This window comes from Moschus berezovskii, chromosome 17, assembly GCF_049115385.1.
Source record: "Moschus berezovskii isolate FMDL1 chromosome 17, NW_MosBer_1.0, whole genome shotgun sequence".
NCBI classification, from domain to species: Eukaryota; Metazoa; Chordata; class Mammalia; order Artiodactyla; family Moschidae; genus Moschus; species Moschus berezovskii.
In genome coordinates this window covers 61,832,264-61,858,387 of record NC_142476.1, presented here as the reverse complement: position 1 = coordinate 61,858,387, position 26,124 = coordinate 61,832,264, and the positions used below count along the sequence as shown (strand labels likewise).

Here is a 26,124-nt window from a genome sequence, read left to right as displayed (position 1 = left end):
TTTCCTATTTGGAACCAGTCTGTTGTTCCATGTCCAGTTCTGACTGTTGCTTCCTGACCTGCATACAGGTTTCTCAAGAGGCAGGTCAGGTGGTCTGGGATTCCCATCTCTTTCAGAATTTTCCACAGTTTATTGTGATCCACACAGTCAAAGGCTTTGGCATAGTCAATGAAGCAGAAATAGATGTTTTTCTGGAACTCTCTCGCTTTCTCCATGATCCAGCGGATGTTGGCAATTTGATCTCTGGTGCCTCTGCCTTTTCTAAAACCTGCTTGAACATCTGGGAGTTCACGGTTCACATATTGCTGAAGCCTGGCTTGGAGAATTTTGAGCATGACTTTACTAGCGTGTGAAATGAGTGCAATTGTGTGGTAGTTTGAGCATTCTTTGGCATGGCCTTTCTTTGGGATTGGAATGAAGACTGACCTTTTCCAGTCCTGTGGCCATTGCTGAGTTTTCCAAATTTGCTGGCATATTGAGTGTAGCACTTCCACAGCATCATCTTTCAGGATTTGAAATAGCTCAATTGGAATTCCATCACCTCCACTAGCTTTGTTCATAGTGATGCTCTCTAAGGCCCACTTGACTTCACATTCCAAGATGTCTGGCTCCAGGTGAGTGATCACACCATCGTGATTATCTTGGTTGTGAAGATCTTTTTATAAAACAGATAATTAACAAGAGCCCATTGTATAGCACAGGGAACTCTACTCAATACTTTGTAATGACCTACGTGGGAAAAGAACCTAAAAAAGAGTAGACGTATGTATATGTATAACTGATTCACTTTGCTGAACAGAAGAAACTAACACAATATTGTAAACCAACTATGCTCCAAAAAAATTAATGAAAATTTATTAAAAGTAACAATAATAAATCCATTAAATGTTAACATAAATGACACATTCTTAAATAAAAAATATTTTCCTAAGCAAACAAACAGAAAGTTAGGAATATCACAAAAAAGGCAGAAATTAAAGCAATTATCCCCCAGGCAAGGTGATGTCTGTGTACTATCATGAATGAAAATCACAGTGAGAAGATCCCTTCAAGTGATCCAACTGGAGAGGAAATGGCACTTCCCAAACATCAGGTATGTTACTAAGATCAAATCCTGAACAATTTTGAAAAAAAAAAGTTATTTTAATTCTTTTCAGGTTCGTGTGATGCTGGTCAGGCAGCTTCAAATGCCATTACTCTTCAAGGTTTGGGGTAAGTAGACAGACTCAGCACCTTTGTCCAGCATTATAGAATTGAGACCACTGCATCCAGAGGACACTCTCAAAATTCATCTAGTCATTGTCAGGGCAGGCCACAAACCCTGCCAGACAGCCAAGGATGAGAACTGACCAGGCATTATCTCGGGACTCACTCTAATACTTATTATGGAAGATCACATGGGAGGGTTTTCTTCTCTCACTGAAATCCCTCTTGCTGGGCTCAGTTTGTTTTCTTGGATCTGGTCTTGGGAGAAAGGGACTTATTCTTACAAACGGACCTGAACAGATGGGGGCAGGAAATAAAGAGAGTTAAGAGGACAGGCCCAGTATGGTGGCGCGGGCCTTTAATTGTCTCACCACCAACAGAAAAGGCATCTCTGTGCTCGGAGCCCTTGCCAACTGGACTAACACAAAGCCCAGACTTGGAGCTGATCCCTCCCTGAGGGAGCCAAGGCAGCTTTGTAAACTCAGAGTAGGGGGCCACACTTCTGTGGCCTCTCTCCTGGGGAGGCTGCTGCTCCATGTTTCCTCCCCCAATTCCAGCCCCACTGTGTCGTGACTGCTCACAGATTTCCAGCCAATAGACTCAGGGCATTACTGACCAGTCCCCTGTGACAGGCCTCAGCCCTCCATAGCCCACCCCAGCTCTTGTGTGTGGGTGTGTGTATGAGTTGACAGCAAAGGGTGGGTGGTGGTGGGAGGTGGTAGGGAGGGGCCTGTTGGTACTAACTCACCCTGACCGATGACCTATAGACCTTTCCCCCAGTTCTTCCTGGGGATCCCCTCATCCCTCTTTCCAGACCACTTTCTGTGAGGACTCTGGTCTGAACCCACAGTTCTGGAATTGGCTGAACTGCAGCTGAGCTGAGGTTAAAACCATGCTCCTCAGGACCCCTGAGCCTGAGTGTGTCTCAGCTTCTCAAACATTCACAACAGCCGAGGAGCCCAGGGACATTCTAGAACAGTTAGGGCACACAGGTGACATCTGTTGGGAGCCAAACTGATGCCTCTGATACTGACCCCAAATCTTGTAATATCTCAGGTCTGGATTTGTGTAGATAAAGACCAAGAAACAGACCTAAACTTCTCGGCGATATGTAGGCTTGTTATTAAATCTCCTTCCCAAAAGTCTCCTCTGAAACACCATTCTTTCCATTTCCCTCCACGCCATCCCACTGACTTGTGAGTCCCTGTGGGCTCCAGCTTGACTCTGTGTCTCCTGGCCCCAGGAGGGTGGGGAGGAGTTGGGAGTCGGGGTTGGTTCTAGTGATAAACAATTGCTTTGTTGTCTCCCCTCTTGCTCAAGGCAGGGTCCCTCGCACCCACCTCTCCACCTCCACCCACTGAGCACACAGGAGCCCCATCGGACTTCCCTAGCAGCTGTAGGCCTTACCTAATTGTGCAAATAAGAAAGAACTACCTACACTGTTCACTAAAATTGTGATTTATTTGGTCACTTAGACACATTCTTATCCTTTTAGAATTTTAGATAAACACGCTTCCTTCACAAATTCGGGTGGTAAAGTGACGGTGACTCCATACAGCAAATGCAAGGTCATCGTTAATGGGGTGCCCATCACGACCAAGACGAAGCTGCAGCATTTGGTAAACTCCCCTGCGGAGCCACAGGATTTCCTAAGTCCAACCAGGAGAGCTGGAGTGAGGCCAGCAGAGCTGGGCGCTAAGCCCCTTCTGTCCCTCTGCCACCGTGTCCCAGTGATGACGAGGTCACAGCTGTGGACCTGGGAGACCTGATATTAACTCATCGAGTGTCCGGAGGAAGTCATTTCACCTCCCTGGACCTTGCTTACAAAACAGAGAGGGGCGAACTAGGTGCTCGCCAAGAGCCTTCCAGCTCTAACGCTGTATGATATTTTAGATTTTAACAACCTGCCATGGAGGGACTTCCCTGATGGTCCAGTGGCTAAGATTCTGAGCTCCCAATGCAGGGGGCCCGGGTTCAATCCCTGGTCAGGGAACTAGATCCCAGATGCTGCAGCTAAGACCTGGCACAGCCAAATAAATGAACAAATATTAAGAAGAAAGAAAATCTGCCCTGAAGAGGGACTGCCAGCATCCTGCCAACACTGGGCTCTCTGCATCTCCCCACCACCCTGCCGGTCGCACAGGGGCTCCAGACCCCTCTCCTGTCCCTTCTCCATGCTGAAGCCACAGAAAACCTTCTATTTTATTTTTTTAATTTGAGGATAATTGCTTTACAATGTTGCGGTAGTCTTTGCTGTACATCAAATCAGTCATAATTATATATATAAGCCCCCTCGCTCTTGAGCCTCCCCACCCCCATCCTGCCCATTCCACCCCTCTACACAGAGATCCTTTTAGACTAGCACACTGGAGCAAGCCACTCCTTTCTTGGAAATCCTTCAGTGACCTACCCTTTTAGGACACCAGAGCAAGCGGGCCCATCATCTGCCTCTCTGGCCTCACTGCTCTGCCTGGGCTTCCCTTGGTCACATGACTCTTTGATGCTCAGACCTTCCAGGCTCTGGTCAACAGTACTCTTCTCTGCCTCACCAAAACTTAGCACTCTTGAAAGTGAAAGTGAAACTCGCTCAGTCGTCTCCGACTCTATGCGACCTCATGGACTATACAGTCCATGGAATTCTCCAGGCCAGAGTACTGGAGTGCGGAGCCTTTCCCTTCTCCAGGGGATCTTCCCAACCCAGGGATCGAACCCAGGTCTCCAGCATTGCAGGCGGATTCTTTACCAGTTTTGTCACCTTAAATACTGCAACTTCCCAGAGGTTCTCTGTAATCCTCAGTGTGAATTAGCCCGGTACACCCTGTGGAAGCCCTGCCCTTTTCCTCCCCATCCCGCACAGGCTGTGATTACATCATTAGTTTATCAAGTCCTGGAGGGGAGGGATGGGTCTGTCTAGTCCCCACTGACTCCCCCAGTGGCTGACAGAGAGTGCAGAATAAAGGATTAGTCAAGGAAAGCATGAAAAAGCAAGAGGCCCCTCTTCCCTCCTCATTTACAGGTCTCTCCCCTACTTACCCGCTCAGCCCTTCTCCCTCTGAGTGCACTGTCTCCTTCCTAGGACCGGATTATTTTAGGATCCAACAGCGCCTACCTGTACATCGGGTTTCCTTCCGAGCGAGGCAGTGAGGACTTGAGCAGATTTGATTATGACTTTTTCCAGCTGGAGAGAGCGGCTGCTGAGGGAGTGAGTGCTGACAAACTCGGTGAGCAGCCCAGGCCAGGCTTCTGGCATTTTCCCTGGGTGGATGTGAAAGCAGTGCTTTCACTTGGGTGCAATCCTGCTTTCCTTAAGAAAATAATCTTTGTGTCAAAATAGAATGTTTAGAAAATTAAGGTATGATTTTCATACGGAGTAATCACATGTGGAAGATTTATTTAATTCATAAAATTAATTATGAGGGTAAAGATGCTGATGTAGGTTCAATCCCTGGGTGGGGAAGATCCCCTGGAGGAGGGCATGGCAATGCCTGGAGAATTGAAGGATATTCCAGTATTCTTGCCTGGAGAATCCCATAGACAGAGGATCCTGGTGGGCTACAGTCCATGGGGTTGCAAAGAATCAGACATGACTGAGCATCCTTAAACACTTCATTGTGTTATTCCTAAGGAAAAGGACTTTCTCTTAATAACTACAGTACAATTCTCAATATCAGAAAGTTAACATTGATAACTATTATTTAATCTATGAATTTCATGCATATTTACCTAATTGTTTCAAAAATCTCCCTTATAAAAACTTGGGATACAGGGTCCAATCTAGGACCACATTTAGTTGTCACGTCTTTGATCTCCTTAAATCTGGAACAATTCACCAGGTCTGTTGTCTTTTGTCTTTCATGACCTTGACGTTTTTGAAGAGTCAAGACCAGTCATTTTTTAGGCTTTCAGGATGTGTCCTCCTGGTTGGGTGGAGGTGATAGGTGTTTGGCAGGAACGCCAGCAAAGTGAGGATGTATCCTCTGTGCCTCACATCGGAAGGCAACTGGTATCAGTTTGTCCATTTTTGGCGGCGTTAATTGTGATCACTTGGTTAAGGTGGTGTCTCCATTGCAAAATGAGTTATCCTGAGGCAAGAGGTAAATGCCACCCCAGGGTTAAATGACTGGAGATTCACTCCCTGTGGACCAAAACTCCAGGAGAGAAAAACAGGACAATTAAGAGAGGAGGCGGGACCCTGCCCAGACCACATATTTCTTATTCTTGAAGTCAGAAGACTTCCTTGACCACACATGCCCAGAAAGGCTCCTTAGAGGGTCAAAGGGGAGTGACCTTTTGCCTTCAATCTTTCCCAGCACTATCCACATGTGCTGTACTCTTTTTCCTTCCTGATAAATACTTGCCTTGCTTCCCTACTTTCTGTCTTTGTGGGAATTCTCTTCTGCGAAGCTGAAGGGCCAGGGGCCTGGTCACTATCCTCTGGTCTGGCGGTGAGGATTTGGTGCTCTCACTGCCACAACCCCACAACCCCACTTCAATCTCTGGTGGGGGAACAGAAGCCCCGCTTCCAGCCGCTGCAGGCTGAGGCCACCTGAGAGCAATCCTATCTTTTCAATTAATATTTTATGGGGAGAGGCTTTGATATGTAGATATCCTATACCTCATTACAATTTCATCCACTAGTTTTATCATCCTTTGATCATTGGATGATTAGTATGGATTTTTGTCAAATGGTGAATTTCTAGCTTTACAATTTCCTCTACCTTCATTTGAAAAAACAAAAAGTTCCTATAAGAAATATTTTATCTGTTGATTTGTTTATTCATTTGTTTATGTCAGTGTGGACTCAGAGTTCTGTTTTACTCAGTAAGTTATCTGTTGCTTTCATAATTCATCTTGATGTGCAAACTATTCTCGTTTTGGTCAGAGGGCACCCCTTCAAGCTGGATTCTGTGTCTTCCTGACTTTCCTCATCAGGCACTAGCTTACTTTCTGGCATCAAAAATGTTCCAGGTGCATCTTGTGGGCTTTCAGTTCCAGCTCAGGTGTCAGTCATTTCTCCCAAGGATCCTGATTCCTTTTGGTAAAGAATGACATTGATAAATCAAGATCTGGAGCTACATGTGCAAACTGCTACATTAATACATGTGTTCCCCCACACATATTATAGCTTCACCTATTCTGTAAAACCATGAGTTCATACTCATATGGCCAATTCCAGTTCAATACCACAGAGTTTATTTTCGTTTTCCCTGAATGGGCAAACATAATATGTCTGTCAATTTTCCTCCATCTGTTCTCTGGATTCTCTCCCCTCTCACTATCTCAGGCATTTGTCTGTGAAAAGTCCCTTCTCTTTTACATCACTGAAAGCTCTCCATGGATCATTCCATCACATGCAAATATGCTCCACTATCTTCTGCCATAAAAACAAACTTACTAAGCCCTACCTGGACTCATATCTCCCTTTGTTGTAGTTCAGTTGCTCAGTCGTGTCTGACTCTTTGCGAACACGTGGACTGCAGCATGCCAAGTTTCCCTTTCACCGTCTCCCAGAGTTTACTCAAACTCATGTCCATTGAGTCCGTGATGCCATCCAACTATCTTGTCCTCTGTCGTCCCCTTCTCCTCCTCAGTTCAGTTCATTCGCTCAGTCGTGTCTGACTCTTTGCGACCCCATGGACTGCAGCAAGCCAGGCTTCCCTGTCCATCACCAACTTTGGAGCTTGCTCGAACTCACGTCCATCGAGTTGGTGATGCCATTCAACCACCTCATCCCCTGTGGTTCCCTTCTCCTGCATGTGATCTTTCCCAGCCTCAGGGTCTTTTCCAATGAGAAAAGACCTCTAGTCACTCTAGCTCCCTCTAGCTGCATCTCCCTCTAGCTACTGCTGTATTTCAACTCCCCCACAACAACCTGGGAGTCCTTGTCCACAGAAACATTCAGGAGCTTTGTCATTTCTCTTTGTTCATCTCTTCCCTTGCCTCAGATGGAGGTTCTTGACCACATTGCCTCCCCTCTCATCCCCAGACCCCAGATCACTCCCCTCAGGGGAGGCCAGTGGTACCAGGGCCCACCTGCTGCCCACCCGCACCCCCAGCCCTGCCCAGTTGGGTGGAGCCTGAGTGTGGGCTCCACCAAGGTCTCTGGCTATGCTTAACTCCCAAAGGTGGAGCGTCTCACATTGCGCCTGTGCAAACTTGTCTTATAAACCCATGAGCAGAGTGTCGTGGGTGCACCTACATATGTGCAAAATAGAGCCTCCCTTTTTCCTGCACCAAAGGTTTCTCTTCACAATTCTAGCAAAATAAATGGATTTGAAAGTGACCTCTTTGTTCATTGTCTGCAAGTTACTGAACAAAACAAGTCAATAAGACTCTAATACCAAGCCTGGACACCCTATATATTCATTTATTCATTTACAGGGTTGAATTTCCCAGCCCAGGGCTGGCAGCACAGTGAGGTTGAACAAGCCCCTGACCCTAGTCAAAGGTGCTTAGCACCAGCAAAGACTGAGTCCTCAGCAAGGTGGCTGTTGGGCAGTTCTGGAGAGTCAGACCTCAGCACAGGAAATCCCTAAATAACTGAGAGTTCTTGACAGGAGGCAGCACCAGCCAGGGTCTGGCAGGGGGGATTGGCTCACCCATTGTGTCCACGATCCCCTTCTTCAAGTCACCCCAAACAGAAGTAAGGACAAGTTGCTTCTGTGCCAGCTGTGGTTTCAGGAGAAGCCCCCAGACCTTCCTTTAGCCAGATGTATTATTCTTGCCCCAGCCTCCTCACTGGACAGTCTGGAGCTACCTTGGGTCAAGGACATAAGACCAAGACTGAAAATCAGAGGCAGGGAACCTCCTGTCACAATGCTGCCAAGATTCATGGGTTGAAATGAGCAAGGGAGGCAGTAGCTTTTCTTCCCCACTTAGTTTTCTTTCTTGTTTTTTTAAAAATTACACGTTTATAAATTGAAAATATAAATATTTGATGAACAGTTGAAAGAATGACTGAACGAAGGAAGCAAAGAGCGTGCAAGTTTATTCATGGCTGAAAGGTGTCCCAGAACCGGTGAGTGACCTCGCCTCCCTCTCCGATCTTTCCTAGGTGCCATGAACAGTGGGGATGGGAAGGCGGACCCCAGTGTCCTGGCTGTGTTCCAGGACTACGTCAAACTGATGCCACTGGTTGCAGAAGCAAATCAAATGAGCGAAGAGCTGAAGAAGGTAAGTTCAGAAAATGGTAAAATCTCAGCTTTAGAAAGGACCTTAGAGGACAGATTCAATGAGCGCCTCTTTCCCACTGCCCTGAATTGGCTTCATGGTGTAGACATGCCAGACCCTCGGGCCTGGAGAGGGCAGGTGCTTTGCCCGAGACCCCATAGTGAGCTAGTGACAGGGCCTCAGTCAACACCCAGGCCTCCCCAGTCCCAGCCTTGAGTCCATTCCTTCTACTTCTGGCCCCCATGGCTCCAGGACCACCAAGACGCCAGACCAATACTTGCCCACTGTGGCCACCCCACCCCAGACTGTCCTCCAGAGTCCTACTCTGGGTGCACGCACCCTGATGGCTTCTCTGTCCCAGAGAAGGCCTGGGTTCGGATTCACTCCCTGGTGACACAGGATCCCAATCATTAGGAAGCTTGCACAAGACTCAGTCACTTTGGTGAGGCTTTCACATGAAATAGTTCCAGGATGCTGCTGAGAAATTCTGGGTGCTTTGTCATTTCCCTTGATGGGAATTCCAAGGAGCAAGAGGTGGACCATCTTCTTTCAGAAAGTCTGAGTGTGGAGAGGATGAAAAATAAATTGAAAAGATGGTATATGCTGAGAAATGTAGGATTATTTAGTGAGAAGTGTTTTTCTTACCAGGGACTTAATATGGAGCTGAAAGTAAAGAATTTAGCTTCATCAGATTCCAGGGGCTGTGACCTACAAAAAGAGGTCACGGTGAAGGTGACCCATCAAAGGACTCATCAGGTGAGGCTGCCCCTGGGGGCTGGTGTGTGACTCCACAAGGGTTTCTGAGGAGGTTTCCTAGGGATACAGGTTAGTTTTACCTGCTACAGCCTGTGGAGCCCCAGCGAAGGGGCAAGATAGGCTCCAAGTATGAGTGGGATTCTGGGGGACCGACTCTGGGGAGAGGAGGACCCTCTGAGTTTCCCCTTTTGTTTCCTCTAGCCCACACAACACCAAGACCTGGGACCTTTCCCACCCACAGGCAGTGAACACTTTCTGTTTATTTTTATCATGACTCCAAAGTTTCAGTACCCAAAGGGAGGCTGAAAGTTTGTGCAGCTGAAAATGGTGTTCGTGTGAGTGCCCGAGAGAGAGGACTACCATTTTGAGCAATGAGAACATGCACACTTTCATTAAGACTCCAGAAAGTGGGCTTTCCTGGTGGTCTGGTGGTAAAGAATCCGCCTGCCAATGCAAGTGGTGTTGTCGTTCAGTCCCTCAGTCGTGTCCGACTTTTTGCGACCCCATGGACTGCAGCATGCCAGGCTACCCTGTCCATCACCAGCTCCCAGAGTTTACTCAAACTCATGTCCATCGAGTTGGTGATGCCATCCAGCTATCTCATCCTCTGTCGTCCCGTTCTCCTCCTGCCCCCAATCCCTCCCAGCATCAGGGTCTTTTCCAATGAATCGTCTCTTCGCATCAGGTGGCCAAGTATTAGAGCTTCAGCTTCAGCATCAGTCCTTCCAATGAATATTCAGTATTTATGTCCTTTAGGATTGACTGGTTTGCTTTCCTTGTAGGCCAAATGCAGGGGACATGGGTTTGATCCCTGGAAGATCCCAAGTGCCTCAGGGCAACTTAGCCCACGTGCCACAACTACTGAAGCCCATAGGCCCTAGGGTCTCTGCTCCTCAACAAGAGAAGTCACCTCAATGAGAAGCCCATGCATTAAAACTAGAGAGTAGCCCCGTCTCTTGACAACTAGAGAAAAGTTTGAGCAGCAATGAAGACCCAGCACAGAAATATAAATAAATTAATTTTTTAAAAAAGGAGACACTCCAGGAGAGACTGTCTTATAAATTCCACCGGCTGGTGCATTCCCACGTGTGACATTACACACTGTCAAGAAGGCCCTTTTCAGTCACTTCAGACCCCTCTCTTCTCCCTCTGACGAACAGAACAGTGGGTCTATAGCCCGTGTCCCTTATGTTTTCAGAGCAGCCCTCCAGTTGAATGCCCACCCCTTAGGGCATCTTCAGAGGATGTGCCCCTAATTTTCAGGTGACCACTGGGTAGGCTGCTCCCTCCCAGTCCTCGGTCACACATGACCCCTTAGAAGCAGTGAGTCTTGTAGCGACCATGCCACTGGAGAAGGGGCTGGCTGTGGCTGGGGACTTGTCCGTCATTGGATGGTCTGCTCTACTGAACAACTAACTGACTGGTGCTTCTCTGGGTTTAACTTTTCTGCTTATTGCTTTTGTTGTTGTTGCTCAGTCACTAAGGCATGTCCAACTCTTTGCAACCCCATGGACTGTAGCACGCCAGGCTTCCCTATCCTTCACTATCTCCTGGACTTTATTCTCAGATTCACATCTGTTGAGTCAGTGATGCTATCTAACCATCTCATCCTCTGTCTTTTGTGGTTCCATGCAAATTTTAGAATTGTTTGTTCTAGTTCTGAAAAATGTCATGGGAATTTTGGTAGGACTTGCATTAAATCAATAGATTGCTTTGGGTAGGTATGGATTCTTTAATAGTATTAATTTTTCCAGTCCGTGAACACGGGATATCTTTTCATTTCTTTAAATCATCTTCAATTACCTTCATTAGTGTTATGTAGTTTTTAGAGTATAGATCTTTCACCTCCTTGATTAAGTTTATTCCCAGCTATTTTATTCTCTTTATTTAAATTATAAATGGGATTTTTTCTTGAGTTCTCTTTCTGATAGTTCATTATTAGTGTATGGAAAAACAACAGATTTCTGTATATTAATCTTGTATCTTGCAAATTTACTGAATTTCTTTAGTAGCTCTAATGTAGACTCTATGGTTTTGTAAATATCAAATTATGTCATCTGTCAATAGTGACGGTTTTACGCTTTCCCTTCCAATTTAGATGTCTTTATTGCTTTTTATGGTATGACTGCCATGGCTAGGACTTCTAATACTATGTTAATTAGAAGTGCTAACAGTGGGCATCCTTATCTTGTTCCTGATTTTAAAGGAAAGGCTTTCAGCTTTTCACTACTGAATATGATGCTATTAATAGCTAAGGATTTGTCATAATGGCATTTATTATGTTAAGATATGTTCTTTCTATACCCACTTTGATGAAAGGTTTTATCATGAATGTAAAGCCAGTTTAGTGGTGCTGAACTTTTACCTTTTGCTTCTCTATAAAATTTTTATCTCTCCTTTAAATCTGAATTATAGCCTTGCTGGGTACATATTCTTGCTTGTAGGGTTTTTTTCCTTCCATCATTTAAAATATGTCATGCCATTCCCTTTGACCAACAAAGTTTCTGCTGTAAAAGTTAGCTAATAACTTTATGGGAATTCTCTTGTATGTTACTTTTCTCTTTCTGCTTTTAAGAGTCTGTCTTTTTTTAAGTTTTGCCATTTTAATTACAATGAGTCTTGGTATAAATATCTTTGGGATCGTCTTGTCTGGGACTCTCCATGCTTCCTGGACTTGAATGTCTGTTTCCTTTCCCATGTTAGAGGAGTTTTCAGCTACAATTTCTCAAATAAGTTCCCTGCACTTCTCTCTCTCTCCTTCTGGGACCCTTATAATGCAAATGTTCATATAATTAATGTTGTCTCAGAGACCTCTTAAACTGTTCTTTTTAAAAATTTGTTTTTTATTTTTATATTCAGCTTCAGTGATTTGCACTACTCCCTCTTCTAGTTTGTTGATGTGTTCCTCTGTATCATCTAATCTACTATTGATTCTTTCTAGTGTATTTTTTTTTCATTTCAATTATTCCTCAGCTCTGATTCTTTTTTATATTTTCTAAATCTTTGTTAAACATTTCATTGTGTTCCTCCATTCTTCTCCCAAGTTCTTTGAGCATCTTTATTTGCTGACAAAGGTCCGTATAGTCAAAGCAATGGTTTTTCCAGTAGTCATGCATGGATATGAAAGTTGGACCACAAAGAAGGCTGAGTGCCGAAGAATTGATGCTTTTGAACTGTGGTGCTGAAAAAGACTTTTGAGAGTCCCTTGAACAGCAAGGAGATCAAACCAGTCAATCCTAAATGAAATTAACCCTGAATATTCACTGGAAGAACTAATGCTGAAGCTCCAACACTTTGGCCACCTGATGCGTAGAGCTGACTCATTAGAAAAGACCCTGATGCTGGGAAAGATTGAAGACAGGAGGAGAAGGGGACGACAGAGGATGAGATGGTTAGATGGCATCACCAACTTGATGGACCCGAGTTTGAGCAAGCTCTGGAAGTTGGTGATAGGGAAGCCTGGCATGCTGCAGTCCATGGGGCTGCAAAGAGTTGGACACGACTGAGTGACTGATCAACATGATTGTTACTTAGAATTCTTTATTGAGTAGGTTGCTTATTTCCACTTCACTTTGTTCTTCCTCTTTTTTTTTTAATCTTATTCCCTTTTGGGGAACATATTTCTTTATTGCCTTATCTTGACTAATTTTCTGTTTTATTTCTATGTCTGGTGGTAGGTTGGTTATATCTCCCAATCTTAGAGAAATAGTCTTTTGTAGGAGACATCCTTTGTGTCCCAGAAGTGCCCTCTCTGGTCTCCTGAGCTGTATGCTCTACGGGTGCCTCCCACATGGGTCTTGTGGGCCCTTCTGTTGTAGTGGGATGACTACTGTGGGTGGTCTGGTAGGCATGGCTGCCTCCTGGTCTGGTTGGTTTCTAGGGCCTGCTTTTTGGAGGTTGCCAGCCACTTGTGTTTGGGGCTGGGTAATGAGGTGGCTGTCTGTGGAGCCCCAGGGGTCTTGCGCTAGTCCTGGCCCATTGATAAATGGAATGGAGCTGGGTTCTGTTTGCAGGGCCAGGGGTCTCGGCGCTATTTTTGCCTGTGGGTGGGTGAGGCCGTTTCCTGACATGGCTGCCTGTGGGACCTGGGGTGTCCCACTGCTGGTGTCAGCCCACTGGTGAGTGGAGCTGGGTCCTGAGGCAGCTCTTGAGATGCCCAAGTTCTCAGAGCTGCTGTGGGCTTGCTGGTGGGCTGGGTTGAGGCTTGTGGGGTCCCAGGGCTAGTGCTGGCCTGCTGGTGAAGCCAGGTCTTAGGTCTCCGGTTGCAGAGTCCTGCAGGTCCTGGAGTTGCTGTGGACCTACTGGGGGTGAGGCTGTGTCCTGTAGGCTCTGGTTGCATGGTCCTGCAGGACCTAGAGCTGGTTTTGGTGCACTACTGAACAGGGCTGGGGCCTGGGCCCACTGGTGGTTGGGGCTGTACCCCTGCCACTGCCTGCTTGGCCTGAGGTAACCTAGGACTGGTGCTGACTAGCTGGTGTGCAGGGCCAGATCCCAGGCCTAATAAACTAGAGGGAAGACTCAAACCAGTGCTTGTCAGCACTTGTATCCTCTTGGTTGAACAACCCTCCCCGCCCTTCCCACGGCTTCCATCAGCATCCATGTTCCCCGGGGGAGCTCCAGTTACCTCTTGTCTCTCCAGGAGGTTCTCCAAGATCAGCCCGGGGATCTGACCCAGGCATATTTCAAATTACTACCTCTGTACTGGATTTTGGAGCATGTGAGATTTTGCATGAGCGCTTTAAGAGTGAGGGGCTTCCCTGATGGCCTAGACGGTAAAGAATCTGCCTGCAATGCAGGAGATCCAGGTTCAATCCCGGGAATGGAGAAGGGAATGGCAACCCACTCCAGTATTCTTGCCTGGAGAATTCCATGGACAGAGGAGCTGGCGGGCTACAATCCAAAGAGTCAGACATGACTGAGCGACTAACACTTTCACTTTAAGAGTGAAGTCTACATTTCCCACAGCCCTCTAACTCTCCTGAAAATAAGCCTGGCTTGGCCTTCAAAGGCAAACATTCTGGAAGCTAGTCTTCCCAGTGCAGGACTCCCAGGCCAGGGTGCCGGATGTGGGGCTCAGACCCCTCACTCCTTGGCGAGAACCTCCATAATGGTAAGCAGGAGCTCCTGGTAAACAGGAAGATCCTGTTTGTGAGTTGCCTACCTGGGGGTGGATCTTGATTATGCTGTTTCTCTGCCCCTCCTACCCATCCTCTGTGGTTCCCTCTTTCTGCCTTCTGTTGCCAGGGTTCCTTTCTGCTAATCTTCAGTTCTTCTTCACCAACAGCTGCTCTGCAAATAGTTTTAATTTTGGTGTGCCGATGGGAGGAGGCCAGCTCAGGACCTTCCTATTCCTCCATGGTGGCCACGCCTTCTGGTAACCACTTCTAATGTGGCATTTATCATCAAGCAATTTTCTGCCTACCTGGAATTCTTATTTTGGCTGATGCTTTTGTCCACTCTCAGTAATCACTGTTGGTACAAGGCCCTGACCCTCACCTACTGAGGGGACAGACTAGTGCAAGGCTCTTTTCCTGGATTTTCTGCTCACTGAATATAAGCACACCAGTTTATTATCTTCTAATTCAGTAGGTTAAAAGCCCAACACAGGACTTCTCTGGTGGTGCAGTGGATAAGAGTTTGCCTGCCACTGCGGGGGACAAAGGTTTGATCGCTGGACTGGGGAGATTCCAATGCTGCGGAGCAATGAAGCCCATGTGCCACAACTAGAGCCCAGGAGCTGCAACTGCTGAGCCTGTGCGCTGCAACTGTGTGAAGCCCACGTGCCTAGAGCCTGTGCTCCGCAACAAGAAAAGTCACTGCTATGAGAAGCCCATGCATCGCAACGAAGAGTAGCCCCCACTCAGCACAATTAGAGAAAGCCCACACAAAGAAAAGCCCAGCACAACCGAAAATAAATAAATAAATGAATTCGTAAAAAGCACAACACAGATGTGCTGGGTTAAAAGCAAGGTGTCAGGAGGGATGTTTTGCTCTCTGGAGGCTTGCGGGGAGAATACGTTTTGTTGCTTTTTTAAGCTTCTAGAGCCACTTACATTCCTTGGCTCGTGGCCATCTTCAAAGTCATCCACATAGCCTCCCTGGCCCTGCTTCTGTTGCCATCTCTCTTCTGCCTCCCTCTTCTACCTTTAACGCCTATGTGATTACACTGGGCCCATCTGGATAAAGAAAGCTAATCTTCCTATTTTAAGGTTGGCTGATAAGCAAATTAATTCCTCTTTACCATGTAAGATAATATATTCACAAGTTCCAGAGACTGGACAAGGATATCTCTGAAGTTTTTTCTTCTGTATACCACAAGCTCAAACTTTCATTTCTCCTGGGATAGTGTTTTCTAAGTCCATCCTTTCCTCTAAGTCATTTCCTGGAATCCAGCAAAGTTGAAGTAGATAGGTCAGCAATGAATATAGTGCTCTTGAAGATCCTCACCAAAGCTGAGTTTGATGAGACTGTCATTGGTCTTGGGTACCCCAAACCCAACCCATCAGAGAGAGCATGCTGGGAAAACAGTAGAATTGAATTGTTAGAGCAGCAGATGGAATCAAATATTGATGATGTACCTTTGTGTTTCCAGGTGTGGATTTGGTCAAAAGCCAAATTTATCAATAGGAAATTCCTAATGGAGGAACTTTATCAGCGCTTTCTTGATGGAGAGGACAGTCAGGTATCCCAGGAAGATGACCCCTTCTGGGATCCTGTTGAAGTTGTTCACCTGGGCTCTGCTCACATCTGGCTCCAGTCCCTTGCCTACTGCATGAAGTTCGAGGAACAAGTGGAATTTCTGAACTGTGACGGGCTGGAAGAAGCAGTGTTGCATATCCACATAAATCCCTGCTCCCCGACAGGACAGTGGGTATCTCTGCCACCCCCTTGTTTAGTTCTGGGTCACACAGAAAACTCACAGCAAGCCTGAGTTCTCCTGGAAGGGGAGAACTTGGTACCCTGAAGAGGTCACTCCTGAGACAAACAAATGAGCTCGTTCATTCATAATTTGGCCTCATCATATCTGATTTTGCCAAGGTCAGCCAAATCAGCTGACCTGGAATATTTAAAAGCCCACATCCAGCAGTCTTTGAGCAGCTCACACTGCCCTAGAGGACCAAAGGAATGAGGAGAATACCCTGCAGAGGCAGGATTGTAGTAGAAGGAAACATGGACATGAGCCCAGAGATCTGGGTCGGTAGAGAAGCCAAGGGTGCCATAGAACCTTCCACCCTCCCCCGCCCTTCCTGGCACCTGTGAGGTTTGGGACTCACCACACACATTTGTCCTCAGCCCTGCTGACCAGGCCCAAGAGCCAGAAGCAGGAAGCTGATTTTGTAGCTCACCCTGCCTCCCTGGACAGGCTCTGTTAATTTCTTTGTTCCTTTTCTCAAGGAAGGAACTGTGATATCTTTGTTTCCTTATGTGGCCCCATTCTGAGCTGTTATCTGATCTTTGTGCTAACTCCACTGTATAACCTTTACTGTCCCCTCGGGTTGTCTCTGGGGCTTCCCTGGTGGCTCAGATAGTAAAGAATCCACCTGCAATGAAGGAGACATAGGTTCGATTCCTGAGTCAAGAAGATCACCTGGAGAAGGGAATGACAACCCACTCCAGTATTCTTGCCTGGAGGATTCCATGGACAGAGGAACCCGGCGGGCTACAGTCCACGGGGTCACATAGAGTCGGACACGACTGAGAGACTTACACACACACAGAGGCTGTCTCCCTGTTTCCTCTCTTTGGACCAAAGGCAGTTGAGAGAGTTTACAAAAGCTAACACCTCTTAGCAATTCTAAGTAAAGAGGCCAGCAGGAGGCCTGGTTTGGGTGCCAGTGTCCTCAGCGGCTAGCTGATGCAACCTTTTTGTTTTTCTGAAGAAGAAACAGTCAACAAGTGAGCAACAAAACTGCCAAGTCTTGTGTCTAATAGACTAAGATGACCAGTGCCTCGCTGTCTTTATTGGAACTCTAAGTAACTTCCTGGGCATTTTGCTACCCAAGGCTCCTAGGCTGCCTGATGGTTGTATTTCTCACTCTGAATTAGTAAAGTGGCATTATAGTTTACAGGTTTCAATCTCTGTGAGCTCAGTTGATGTGAAAGAGGTACCCTGTTGGAAAGCTGTCCAAACTGGTTTCTGAGCCTGTGGGCCTGGAGTTGACTCTGGACTGTGAAGGGTTCACAAGGAGAATGACACCTGGAGAGGCTGCCTGTGGCCAGCCAGCTGGCTTTCTCTAGGTGGCAACCCCTCTACCCACTGGGGAACCTACTTAAATCTTCAATGGCAGTTTGGCATCCACACCTGGGTGCATTAATTGCAAGAAGCTGTTATATTCCTGTCTCCTCCTTGAAAAAGTCCATATCTTGAAGTAAAAGAGAAGAGTGGGCTCTTGTGATATGTCTCTGGAATGAATGAATTCTACAGCTGGTAATATAACCCATCCTTCCTTCAGAGAATTTGGCTGTCTCTTAGGGCTTCCCTGGTGGCTCAGATTGCAAAGAATCCACCTGCAATGATGCAGGAGACCTGGCTTCGATTCCTGGGTCAGGGTCCCTGGAGAAGGGAATGGCTACTCACGCCAGTATTCTTGCCTGGAGAATTCCATGGACAGAGGAGCCTGCCCGGCCGCAGTCCATGGGGTCACAGAGTCTGCCACGACTGAGTGACTGACACACACGAGGCGTCGATGTAATCTACACTGACATGAGTCTAACTTGCTTGGGGCCAGGCTAACCTGTGATCAAGGTTTACCTCTTCTGTTTATAGAGCACGTGGTGAGGAAGATGTGGTTACTGACCCAGTGGACCTGCTGGGCAAGAGGATGGATTTCCAGATTCGCCTTGTGCAGTGCCTTGGCACCAAGTGGCTAAAGGAAGATGCGGAGAGGGGTGTTCAGATGGGGTACCAGCCTGCCCCGCCGAGCTGCTGAACGTGAACCACCCGGCCTATGTGCCCTGATGGGAGGGAGCCTTTCCTCAAGTTTTAAGAATGAGTCGATCATGACATTTGCTTAAGTTTTTCTGCTTGTTCAACTCCCAAATGACTATTTCCTCCTTCTGCTTAATAGAGGGAGAATTTACATTTCCCTCCAGGTCACTGTGTATAGGTCACCATGTACCGATTCTTCTAAGTAATTGAAGCCAAGAGTCAGGAATATTAATTATCAAAAAGAGCATCTAGTGAACCTGTGTTATCAAAGTAGGATAATTGGGTTTATTTTCTTTTTTTAGTTGTAAACAAAAGGACTGTGTGTGATGATATGATAGAGGCACCAGATATGCTTAAACAAATGAGGCTAAAAGGATACTAAAAGATGAAGCAATAAAGGAGGGAGATTTTGAAGGACAAAGAATAAACCACAACCTCTTGTGGAAAATCAATAACTTTAGAGTATCTAAGTAGAAAGTATCAAAATCCTTTTTCTCTTTTTGTTAGATTTTTTAATAAGTATTATCTATATAATGATGATATCTATGTTGAATAGCTGAGATGTTGGAGGTGGCAAGGAGAATCAATTGTAGGTCATCTTTTATCAACTAAATGGCAACCCACTCCAGTATTTTTGCCTGCAAAAGTCCACGGACAGCGGAGCCTGGCAGGCTACAATCCATGGGGTTGCAGAATTGGACATGACTTCGCATGCATGCCTTATCAACTAAACAAAACAGGCTACAATTCTTTGGTTTATCTGTAACTTTCCTTTAGAAATGTATCCCTTATGGTTTTGAGTTATGTTTTCTGTTCTTTTCTCAGGTACAGAATTTATGATCTTCCAAACACTTTATATACCAAGCCTGTATGGAAAACTGTGAATCCCCAGATTGATGAGACTGTCCAATTTACAACCTTAAATGCATCTCAGGAGTTTCTGAATTATTTACAAACAAACGCTCTCATTGTTGATTTATGGGGTCTTCAAGGTACCATGCTTATCTCCCCTTTTGCATGGTGTATTCCTCCATCAGATATCATGTTGTATATCTTAGGGCTGCAGAGGGAAGCTGTCAGGATCTTGACGGCAGTGGCCAAGAGCTGTCTTCTGAGCCTCTGGGTTTTAGTCCACAGTTGATTACATGGTTTAAACCTCCTCACACAACACTGCGAGTGGAGAATGAGACTTTTCTTTCCTTGATGTTATCTCCCTCACACTACAGAAGGCTGTGCTGAACTGAGCTGCTCTCGTCTGGACCTCATGGTCACAGGTGAAGGCCACATCCTGGTGGACACGAAGAAAATTTCCACTCTGATGGATACAGGTCAGGTGTGTTTATTTAAGTCACATTAAAAATAGATATCACAGATGACTAAAAAAAAATCTCAGATAATAGTTGCTTGGGGATCATCAATGTTCCCTCCCATTAAAAAGCCTCTTTCTTGATTTACTCCTGTGTATCTTAAGGGTCTTAAATCTTGATTACCACCCAGCCCTCACTGCACCCCATCCGATTTTCATAAGATAGGAACAACGGCCTGTCTCAAAGGATATGCAAATAATGCACACAAGACTAACCCAACTTGTTTCTGTAGAGTACATCAAACCAGATAGCAGAGCTTTATCTGAAGCTGCTCAAGTTAGAACAGGAGACGGAACTGCTGAGAAACATAAACAGAGTCCTCAGAGAGGAAAATGTGCTTCTTAAAGAATCCACTGAGAGAACCAGTTCTAGTCAAGAAGGTGAGAGGCCGCTCAAATCTTGGTGTTTAGACTTTCTCTAAACTCCTACATTTGTGATGAGTATTTTCTTTCTAAGAAACGAGCTTTTAAATGAGTTAATATCTTGTTTCAGTTTTTTAAAAAAAAGCAGAACGTTTTTTCCTTGTAAGATTTCTTGGGATGGGTCACAATTGGTACCTGATAAATGATGATGTAGTGCAATGCCACCAAGATAATTAAATATATAAATACATGGATAAATAGTTGTTGGTCAATCACTTAGTCGTGTCCAACTCTTTGAGACCCAATGGACTGCAGCATGCCAGGCTTCACTGTCCTTCACAACTCCCAGAGTTTGCTCAAATTCATGTCCATTGAGTTGGTGATGCCATCCAACCATCTCATCCTCTGCCACCCACTTCTCCTCCTGCCCTCATTCTTTCCCAGGATCAGAGTCTTTTCCAGTGAGTCAGCTCTTCGCATCAGGTGGACAAAGTATTGGGGCTTTAGCTTCAGCATTAGCCCTCCCAATGAATATTCAGGGTTGATTTCCTTTAGGATTGACAGGTTTGAGATGAACAAATAAATGTTCTCTTATCTTCCACCTTCAGCACATCAGCCTTCCAGTACCCGAAAGATCACTTGGATGACAGCACAAGGGCCAGCAGCCAGAGAGATTAATCAAATGTGCACCACCCAGCAAGCCAGCTTCGACAGAGAATTTGCCAGAGCTCTTAAGGTGTTCTACCAAAGCATGAATGTGGCCAGAGGGCAGTTTCTCAAACTGAGACATTATAAACCTCCTGTAAGTACCCAGCATCCCGGGAGCCAAAGGATTACCTTTCCATTAAATGTAACTCTTGGATAGAATGGCATTTCCTGAGTGTGGGGTGGGTGTGTGTTTAAGAAGAAGAGCAGGTCAAGGCCGGGAACACTGTGAGTCTGCTGCTTTCAGGCTTCCACTCACTTCTGCTCCCATTTTTCACTTTAGTGTACACCTGGTTGGTTCAAGGAGGCTGTGGCCCCTGCAGGATTGAGATTCCTGCACTTTATGACATATAGAATATCCCAAAAGTGCACGTTTGCTTTATTGTTGTAAAACCAAAGAAATATAATTCATCACACTAAGATATTATAGGAGAAAAATCATGGATACTTCAATAGATACCGAAAAAGCATGTGATAAAATTCAACATCCTCCCACGATAAAAACTCTTAGCAAACTAGGAACAAAATGGACATTTCTTAATATGATAAAGGCAGTCTTAAACACACAGGAAGCATAATCTTAATGGTAAATCATAGATGTCAGCTATCTCCACTTTTTTTTGACATTGTACTTTAGGTTCTAGCCAGTGTAGCAAGGCCAGAAATAAAAGGTATAAAGATCGGAAAGGGGGATAAAAAGTAATAGTTATAATAGAAAACATTATATAACACTTGGGGGCTTCCCAGATGGCACTAGTGGTAGAGAACCTGCCTACCAATGCAGGTTAGATGTAAGAGACATGGGTTCGGTCCTGGGGCAGGAAGATACTCTGGAGAAGGGAATGGCTACCCACTCCAGTATCTTGCCTGGGAAATCCCATGGACAGAGGAAACTTGTGGACTATAGTCCATGGGTTTGCAGAGTTGGACACCACTCGCCAACTAAAAACAACAACATAATACTTATTAAGTGTTTTTATATTTACTGAGTTCTCACAACAACCAGATGGATGTATGTATGTGTTAGTCACTCAGTTATGTCCAACTCTTTGCAACTCCGTGAACTATAGCCCACCAGGCTCCTCTGTCCATGAAATTCTCCAGGCAAGAATGCTGGAGTGGGTTGCCAATCCCTTCTCCAGGGGACCTTCCCGACAGAGGGATTGAACCTGGGTCTCCTGCATTGGGAGGTAGATTCTTTAGCACTGAGCCACCAGGGAAGCCCATAAATCAGTATAAAAGCTTTAAAAATTGTTGCCGTTTATCTAATAAAAGTCAAAGATGCATCTCCCCTACAAGCCGGCAATTCAACTCCTCTTCTCCACAGAGTAAACTGGTTCTGCAAGGAACTGCGCCTGCACGCCCTGAGGCAGAGGTTCTTGAAGTGTGGTCTTCCCAGTCAGCAGCTGCAGCATTATCTGGAATCTTGTTAGAAATGCAAATTCCAGGGCCGCCTCCCAGACCTGCTGAGTCAGAATCTCTGGATGTGAGGCCCAGTCAACTGTGGTTTAATGAGCCCTCTAGATTATTCTGCTGTCGACTAAAGTTTGAACCACCTCTCTTGGCATGCTATGTGTGTAATGAATTAATTTTTCTCCTACCTATCTGGAATGGTCCTTGTTATACACCATTCCTGAGAGAACTAAGAAGATAGTCATTCAAGTCATTTTCTGTTCTGTGGTTCAGATGGCGGTCCAGGTGAAAAATCCTGTAGAAACCCATGCATATATGCATAAGATGGTATTTTAACCATTTTCTGTTATAGCTTCCCAAATGGAAATATCCTAATGCACGTCCACAGAAGATAAGTAAATTACAGCACAAGTGGCCAGAAAACAGGCAAAATATAGGAGTGTTTAGGGCTGCATTCTAGGTGACAAGAAAATGATGATCAACTTAGGTTAGTGGTTGCTTCTGGGGGTGGGGAAATGGGTGTGACCAGGAGGAAATCAAGAGAGTGTTTTCTTGAGCAGACATATTTAATTTGTACCTATGCATACATTTTCAGAGAAGGCAATGGCAAGCCACTCCAGTACTCTTGCCTAGAAAATCCCATGGATGGAGGAGCCTGGTAGGCTGCAGTCCATGGGGTCGCTTAGGGTCAGACACGACTGAGCGACTTCACTTTCACTTTTCACCTTCACACATTGGAGAAGGAAATGGCAACCCACTCCAGTGTTCTTGCCTGGAGAATCCCGGGGATGGGGGAGCCTGGTGGGCTTCCGTCTATGGGGTCACACAGAGTCGGACACGACTGAAGTGACTTAGCAGCAGCAGCTGCATGCATAAATTTTGGGCACTCTTGGATGTATCAGTTCAGTTCAGTTGTGTCCTACTCTTTGCGACCCCATGGACTGCAGCACGTCAGGCTTCCCTGTCCATCACCAACTCCTGGAGCTTGTTCAAACTCATGTCCATCGAGTCAGTGATGCCATCCAATCATCTCATCCTCTATCATCCCCTTCTCCTCCTGCCTTGAATCTTTCCCAGCATCAGGGTCTTTCCCAATGAGTCAGTTCTTGCCACCAGGTGCCAAAGGATTGAAGCTTCAGCTTCAACATCAGTCCTGCCAATGAATATTTAGGACTGATCTCCTTTAGGGTGGACTCGTTGGATCTCCTTGCAGTCCAAGGGACTCTCAAGAGTCTTCTCCAACACCACAGTTCAAAAGCATCAATTCTTCAGTGCTCAGCTCACAATAAAGAAGGATAAACTAGTGTGGTGAAAGACACTAAAAATAAAATAAAAAATAAGTCACAACCTGGAAGAATCTATTTGTATTGTTGTTGTTGTTCAGTCACTCAGTCGTGTCCAGCTCTTTGTGACTCCATGGACTGCAGCACACCAAGCTTCCCTGTCCTTCACCATCTCCTAGAGTTTGCTCAAACTCATGTCCACTGAGTCGGTGATGTTAGTATCCAGAATAAACAAACAACTACATATTTACTTTATTAAAATAAGAAAAACAACACGTGGCAAAACACATTGGAGAAAATGGCTCAAGTATTTGAGCAGGCATGTCACTAATCATCAGGGAAACAGAAACTAAAAGGAGATGCCATGACACACCGCCTGCCCCCTGCCCACTCCCCATCTCTGTGAGCACCGTCACCTCCTCTACCATTGCTCACTGGCGCCCTGGCCCACAGGGGTATCTGCAGTCCCTCCTATGGGGCAGGGGACCCATATCAGTAAACCCTATCGATGGGAGAATCCCCACCCACATGGTCCTTTGCAAACTTCAGAATGTCTACAGTGTTATATCAGTCCCAAATATTTGGATTCTCTCACCAATTTTCCCTGTTAGACAATAAGCAACAGTTAGAACTGGATATGGAACAACGGACTGGTTCCAAATAGGAAAAGGAGTACATCAAGGCTGTATATTGTCACCCTGCTTATTTAACTTCTATGCAGAGTACATCATGAGAAACGCTGGGCTGGAGGAAGCACAAGCTGGAATCAAGATTGCCAGGAGAATATCAATAACCTCAGATAGGCAGATGACACTACCCTTATGGCAGAAAGTGAAGAGGAACTCAAAAGCCTCTTGATGAAAGTGAAAGAGGAGACTGAAAAGGTTGGCTTGAAGCTCAACATTCAGAAAACAAAGATTATGGCATCTGGTCCCATCACTTCATGGAAAATAGATGGAAAAACAGTGGAAACAGTGTCAGACTTTATTTTTTGGGGCTCCAAAATCATTGCGGATGCTGATTGCAGCCATGAAATTAAAAGACGCTTACTCCTTGGAAGGAAAGTTATGACCAACCTAGATAGTATATTAAAAAGCAGAGACATTACTTTGCCAACCAAGGTCCATCTAGTCAAGGCTATGGTTTTTCCCGTGGTCATGTATGGATGTGAGAGTTGGACTGTGAAGAAAGCTGAGTGCCGAAGAATTGATGCTTTTGAACTGTGGTGTTGGAGAAGACTCTTGAGAGTCCCTTGGACTGCAAGGAGATCCAACCAGTCCATTCTAAAGGAGATCAATCCTGGGTGTTCATTGGAAGGACTGATGCTAAAGCTGAAACTGCAATACTTTGGCCACCTCATGTGACGAGTTGACTCACTGGAAAAGACTCTGATGCTGGAAAAGGTTGGGGGCGGGAGGAGAAGGGGACGACAGAGAATGAGATGGCTGGATGGCATCACCAACTCTGTGGACATGAGTTTGAGTGACCTCCGGGAGTTGGTGATGGACAGGGAGGCCTGGTGTGCTGTGATTCATGGGGTCACAGAGAGTCGGACACAACTGAGCAACTGAACTGAACTTATGACAGAAAGTGAAGAAGAACTCAAGAGCCTCTTGATGAAAGAAGAGAGTGAAAAAGTTGGCTTGAAGCTCCACATTCAGAAAACTAAGATCATGGCATCTGGTCCCATCACTTCATGGCAGATAGATGGGGAAACAGTGGAAACAGTGACTGACTTTATTTTTGGGGGCTCCAAAATCACTGCAGATGGTGACTGCAGCAATGAAATTAAAAGACGCTTACTCCTTGGAAGGAAAGTTGTGACCAACCTAGGCAGCATATTAAAAAGCAAAGACATTACTTTACCAACAAAGGTCCGTCTAGTCAAGGCTATGGTTTTTCCCATGGTCATGTATGGATGTGAGAGTTGGACTGTAAAGAAAGCTGAGCGCCGAAGAATTGATGCTTTTGAACTGTGGTGTTGGAGAAGACTCTTGAGACTCCCTTGGACTGCAAGGAGATCCAACCAGTCCATCCTAAAGGAGATCAGTCCTGGGTGTTCATTGGAAGGACTGATGTTGAAGCTGAAGCTCCAGTACTTTGGTCACCTGATGAGAAGAGGTGACTCATTTGAAAAGACCCTGATGCTGGGAAAGATTGAGGGCAGGAGGAGAAGGGGACGACAGAGGATGAGATGGTTGGATGGCATCATTGACTCTATGGACATACGTTTGGGTGGACTCCAGGAGTTGATGATGGACAGGGAGGCCTGGCGTGCTGTAGTTAATGGGGTCGCAGAGTCGGCCACGACTGAGTGACTGAACTGAACTAAACTGAAAGGGTCATTTAGTCAGGCTTCCTAAACCAGACCTGCTCCTAGGTGAATTGTTGCCTCTGGCAGCAGTTTTCAAATGCAGCTTTCCAGCTCAAAGGGAGACCTTACTGGGCACCCCCTCATGTACACACACCATCCTTTTACTATAATGAAGTGAGTCTACTAAGTCTGAAACTGAGCAGGACACTTCAGGCCCTTCTGAGTACAAATCCCTTCCATGTTCCTCGTTTCTTGTTTGGAGAAAAAGACTTTCCTCTCCTAGACCTTCCCTGAGTTCCAAAGAGCAGATTCAAGCAATTAGTAACTAGGGGAGTGAGGGAACACAGACACAAAGAAAAAACAAGCCCAGCATCATCTTTTCCATGATGGTCAGCTTAAAACAATGCGTTGACTTATGACCTCAAACTGTGGAGATAATGCTCTATCAAATGGCCCCAAGTGTGAGGGGAATCACACTGAGTGAAACCACTCACCCTGGCCACGCACCATAGTTACCATTTGTATTAGTTATTTTACGACAGGAGGTCCTGGTAAGGAACATGGAACTAATAAGCCACCACAACTGGAAGAGTTCAGGAAAGGTCAACAGGTGACACCA

The 26,124-nt window shown here is 45.8% G+C and overlaps 1 protein-coding gene across 1 annotated transcript in view; it reads left to right on the top strand.

The window, feature by feature from the left end:
• LOC129551622 (kinesin-like protein KIF28) overlaps positions 1 to 26,124 on the top strand; it is a 49,176-nt gene that overhangs the window by 21,945 nt on the left and 1,107 nt on the right. The window contains exons 7-16 of the mRNA XM_088845511.1: positions 1,158 to 1,212; positions 2,702 to 2,825; positions 4,283 to 4,427; positions 8,261 to 8,379; positions 15,725 to 15,999; positions 17,900 to 18,034; positions 18,887 to 19,053; positions 19,288 to 19,394; positions 19,661 to 19,808; positions 20,399 to 20,592. Of these exons, the coding sequence (XP_088701637.1) occupies positions 1,158 to 1,212; positions 2,702 to 2,825; positions 4,283 to 4,427; positions 8,261 to 8,379; positions 15,725 to 15,999; positions 17,900 to 18,034; positions 18,887 to 19,053; positions 19,288 to 19,394; positions 19,661 to 19,808; positions 20,399 to 20,592 (1,469 nt within the window). The remainder of the gene's footprint in view (positions 1 to 1,157; positions 1,213 to 2,701; positions 2,826 to 4,282; positions 4,428 to 8,260; positions 8,380 to 15,724; positions 16,000 to 17,899; positions 18,035 to 18,886; positions 19,054 to 19,287; positions 19,395 to 19,660; positions 19,809 to 20,398; positions 20,593 to 26,124) is intronic.